This window comes from Bidens hawaiensis, unplaced genomic scaffold (assembly GCF_021521415.1).
Source record: "Bidens hawaiensis isolate Kalapana, Puna unplaced genomic scaffold, B.hawaiensis_p1.1 tig00006258_1, whole genome shotgun sequence".
Classification (NCBI taxonomy): Eukaryota; Viridiplantae; Streptophyta; class Magnoliopsida; order Asterales; family Asteraceae; genus Bidens; species Bidens hawaiensis.
The window spans coordinates 47,976-53,077 of record NW_027491415.1 but is presented as its reverse complement, the minus strand read 5'-3'; the positions used below and the strand labels follow the sequence as shown (position 1 = coordinate 53,077).

The 5,102-nt window shown below is 35.0% G+C and overlaps 1 protein-coding gene across 2 annotated transcripts; it reads left to right on the top strand.

The window, feature by feature from the left end:
* Positions 1–701: 701 nt before the first annotated feature.
* Positions 702–4,665, top strand: LOC143631869 (two-component response regulator ARR2-like). Of its 2 annotated transcripts, XM_077100493.1 has the most exons (7): positions 702–720; positions 942–1,098; positions 1,572–1,724; positions 1,832–2,203; positions 2,295–2,371; positions 2,655–3,707; positions 4,177–4,665. In XM_077100493.1, exons 2-7 carry the CDS (start codon positions 942–944, stop codon positions 4,246–4,248), a joined length of 1,884 nt encoding a protein of 627 aa, XP_076956608.1. In that variant the 5' UTR covers positions 702–720; the 3' UTR covers positions 4,249–4,665. The 2 variants fall into 2 exon arrangements, with proteins under 2 accessions (XP_076956608.1, XP_076956606.1); XM_077100491.1 differs by lacking the exon at positions 702–720 and having other exon boundaries at positions 738–1,098.
* The last annotated feature ends 437 nt before the right edge of the window (positions 4,666–5,102 follow it).

Below are 5,102 nucleotides of genomic sequence, written 5' to 3'. Positions count from 1 at the left end.
ACTACCAGCAGGGCACGTGCGTAGGTCACTGTTGGTGGAACAGGAATACTATTCAGCAGGCCACACCTCCTTGGAAACCTACCTTCGGCTATAAATACCACAAATGGTATGATCATCATATCTTAACATATCTTATCATATTATACCTGATATCTGCTCTAGCAATCTCTTAATATACATTTATATTTAAAGAGCAATCTAGTCTGATTCTCACGCCGGAGGGTGGTCACAAGGAGGAACCCCCCCTTTTCAGTGACAAGCTCACGGTGTCTGTTTTGCAGGTTATCAGAAGAACCATCTTTAGCGGGTCTAACCCCTCGTGGGAAACATCTATCTAACCCCCAGGTTACCTGTAATCTGCCTGGGATCCGGTTAGTGTTTCTTCACTTCCTCTGAGATTTGAAAAATAAAAAATCATGGAAATGCAATGAATGTATACCCTAACTTTAAATTAAATTATATAATAATTTATATATATATATATATATATATATATATATATGACATGTATAGACATGTGATATGTGTTTGGCTGGCATGGGTTTGATAACATCATACATGAGCTGGATCCACACTCAAAGGAAAGACCCACTTTCTAATCAACAAGAATATTAAACTCACAAAATAAAAAAAAATAATCAAAAATATTTAAAAGAAATATCAGAAATTGAAGCACAAAACCATGTGCTTCCTAATATAAATAAATCCCATAAAACCCAAGTAATAATTTCTTCCTCCTTTCATCCTCTCTCTCAAAAACAAAAATTATTAAAAAAAATATAATAAAAAAAAATCAGTTTTTGTTAATTTTCTTGAATTGTGTTTTAATCTTTTCATCCAAAAGTAGTTAAAAAATTTGGGTTTGGTTTATAAAAATGATATTTTTACTGTTGTGATTTGAGTATTTATTTTCGGAAAAATTAATGAATAATAATAAACAGATGATGGCCAGTTCCAGCGGTGGTTCTTGGAAGTCCGGCGGCGGCGACGGCGGTGTTTCTGATCAGTTTCCGGCGGGTCTCCGGGTGCTGGTAGTTGATGATGACTCAACTTGTCTCATGATCTTGGAAAAGATGCTTAGACACTGCAATTATGAAGGTACATGCAAACACACACTAAATACACACTGTGTAAAAAAAATAAAGTTATTTTTGTTTTATTATGGTGAATTATTGTATTATACCTTAATTTGCTAAACTTTTATACCCTTTTCTTAGTTTTCAGTTTTTGTATTATAATTTTCATCATTTTTAACTTTTTTGTTTTTAATTTTTTTTTTATGCTTTGTATACTGTTATATCTATAATTTTCCATCAAGATTAAAACTTTATGGTAGAAAATTAAAATAGTCAATGTCCCATTTAGATTTATGGTTCATAATTATAATAAAGCTTCAGATTTATAATGATTTCACAAATCTTGAGCTTGAATTTTAACTTAATTTAGTATTTTTTTTATTTTACTTTATATTATTAATTCATGCTGGTGTTGATTTAGTTTTGATTTGTTGAAATCTTGTTATATGATTTATAATTCTTGAATTTTGACTTTTTTATATATAAATGTTGCAGTGACTAAATGTAACAGAGCTGAAGTTGCTTTATCATATTTAAGGGAAAATAAAAATGGATTTGATGTTGTGATTAGTGATGTTCATATGCCTGATATGGATGGATTCAAACTACTTGAACATATTGGGCTTGAAATGGATCTTCCTGTTATTAGTAAGTCAACTGCTCCATATTTGACTTATTAATGAAATTTGGATACTTTGGTTACTTGATTAGCTGGATCAAGATTCTGTGATTTGACCGATTTACCCTTGTTACAGTGATGTCGGCGGATGATAGCAAGAGTGTAGTTATGAAAGGTGTTACTCACGGGGCGTGTGATTATCTAATAAAGCCTGTTCGTATTGAAGCGTTACGTAACATATGGCAACACATGGTTCGAAGACGTAAGCACGAGTGGAAAGATTTTGACCAGTCAGCAAGCGCTGACGAGCAGAAGCCGCCAGAAGAACCCGACTACTCGTCTTCTGCAAACGAAGGGAATAACTGGAAAAACACAAAAAGACGGAAAGATGAGGAAGATGAAGCCGAAGAAAGAGACGATTCTTCTTCTTTGAAGAAGCCTCGGGTTGTTTGGTCGGTTGAGCTTCATCAACAGTTTGTTGCAGCGGTTAATCAGCTTGGAATCGATAGTATGAAAATTTTTTACTTGTTTTTTATTTTAACTTTTTCATGTAAAATTACTAATTTGTCCTTTGTGCTGTTGAATTTGAATGAATGCAGAAGCAGTCCCGAAGAAGATATTGGAGCTGATGAATGTCCCAGGATTAATGAGAGAAAACGTTGCGAGTCACCTTCAAGTAAAACTTCTTTTCGGGTTTTATCAAGTAAAACGGGTTGCAAACGTGTTATGGAATAAATAGTTCTAAATATATCAAGGGCCACAGGGTGAGGCTGTTTTGTAATAAGTATCATCAAATGACCCTGCAGCCCTTATAGTAGTGTTTATTCGATAACATAGCGGTTTCAGAAAACATAACGAAACCACTTGGGTTTTTCAATTTTGACTTTTTGTTCATTGTTGACTTTTTATGTGATGCATTGAAGACCTTTCTTCCTCACAACGGCAAGAATTTGGTGCAGAAATACCGTCTTTATCTTAGAAGACTCAGTGGGTCCCAGCTTCCAGGCGGGATGAACTCAGGCTTTATGGGTGGCCCAGATGCAGGATACGGGCCAATGTCGTCACTGAACGGGCTTGATCTTCAAGCCCTGGCTGCCAGTGGTCAACTCAGTCAACTCCCTCCACAAAGCCTTGCAACTCTCCAAGCCGTGGCTCTCGGGAGGTCAAATAATTCAAAGTCCGTCATCGATCAAAGAAATATTTTTAGCTTTGAAAACCCAAAGTCAAGATACTCAGAAGTACAAAGTCAACATTTGAATAATAATAATAATATTAATAATAGTAATAATAATAATAATAATAATAATATTAGTAGTAATATTAACAATAATAGCAAGCAGATGAATTTACTTCCCGGGATTCCTACAAACATTGAACCAAAGCAGTTCGTGAGTTTGCATCAGTCCGGTCAGCATTCTTTCGGGAGCATGAACAATCAAGTTCAGATCCAAATGGGCGGTCAAAGTCAAAGTCAACATCAAGTTCAGTCGAATACAAACGCTCATATGTTGACACGTGGCGCAGTTGACATGTCATCAAAGGTGTACAATCCTGTGGTATCTGTTTCACAAGCCTCGTCCGTTAATAGTTACCCTCTCGGGGGTAGTTTGGGAAATCCAAATGTTCGGGCCACGCCATCAGGAGACGGAAACTTAGACGCCAAGGTTTCAGTGGGAGGAATTGTTCCAAGTTATGATGTTTTCTATGATCTCAGTCAAACTCGCGAGTGGAGTTTGCAAGACTCAGGTTTGACCTATGACCAGTCATCGTTGTTACTTCAACACAACCATTCCTCAGGGTCAGAAATGAGAGAGCAAAACCAGAATTTAGGTGGTGGAAAGGTGATGTTCTCCCCTGCGGTTGACACTAGAACTCACCTTAACGGGTCAAACATTGGTCAACAACGTAACACTTATATTAAGACCGAAAGCCATAGTGATGGAAGCTTTCATAATACTATGTATTCCGAACAGTATGGTCAAGATGATCTCCTAGCTGCAATCCTAAAACAAGTATGATTCGAAACCTAGTTGATTGACAATAATACCCTTCACGGATGTAAAAATTAGGGGTGTGCATGGTCGGTTTTGGGCTCAAACCGAACCAAGAACCGAAAATTCGGTTTTGGGTTTTTAGAAACTGTTCAATTTCACAATGGGTTCGTTTCGGTTTTGCCATTTGGTGATTTTGGGCCGACGAAATGGCCCAAAATAATAATTTGGGCGTTAAAGTTTAGACCTAAAGTTTTTTTCTTTTAAATGATTAGGCCTAAAATTTTTAGGCTACATCATTTATTGTTTTTTTATAAATTATTAATATTCAAAAATTAAAACTGTAATACATAAAGTCATAAATCCAAAAAAAAATTCAGGTTTTAAAATAACATAAAAACCATCTGTTGCTTTTTGTTGGTTTCAGTTATTTCAGTTCAGCCACGTTGGTTATTAGTAAACGCTAACTATTGATGTTGTTATGCTGCAGCAGCAAGGTGTTGGACAGTTAAATAACGAGTTTGGATTTGACGGGTACGCGTTGGATGACTTACCAGTGTAAGTAGGACATGTATTCTGTACTTCAGTTGGTGTACATAGATTGACTTCCGGCCAAAAAGTACAACATTTCCTGAAACTCCAGTAGCTTATTAATATTGATGTTGTGAATATGGTTGTTGCTACTTGCTACACATATTTATTATAATGATGATATTACAGACGGAACTCACGATATGCAAAGCATTACGTGCGTTGAATTTTTTTGACTGTTTTAGGTAGTGTACAAAACTCGAACCTATTGTCGAACGACGAATGATAATGTTGTTTGATGAAGACCAATCATGTTCTAACTTTTCATTGCTGTGAAAAATGGTTTTGACCAACAAGTTTAACAAAATGGTCATCAGTTTTTTGTTTTATGAAAGTATCATTTGACATTTCTTAAATTTAGTTAAGTGTTTCTGCCAATTAAAATCTTCCACGTAGCAAACCCTACTACATCAGTGCAACATTAGCCTATAAACAAACCGAACGATCATGAACATGTGCATATTCGTTTTTGTTCATTTAACTTTGAAGGAACACGGACACGAGCACAATCAGAAAAATATTTGTGTTTGTGTTGGTTGGTTGGTTAAAGAAAAAAGAACATATTCGTGTTCATTTATGTTCGTTCATTTAAAATCTAAACTAACATTTCACAAACATAAAAGAACATAATTGAACAATGATAAATGAACAAACGTAAATGAACACAATCAAATATCAACGAACACAAACGAACAAATATAAAACATTAAGTAGATAATTTATCTAACGTTTCATTAAAATTAACATAAAGAAACATAAATGAACGAACGAAACATGTAGTAATGTTTGTTCGTTTTTTAAATGAACAAACATAAACAAACTTCC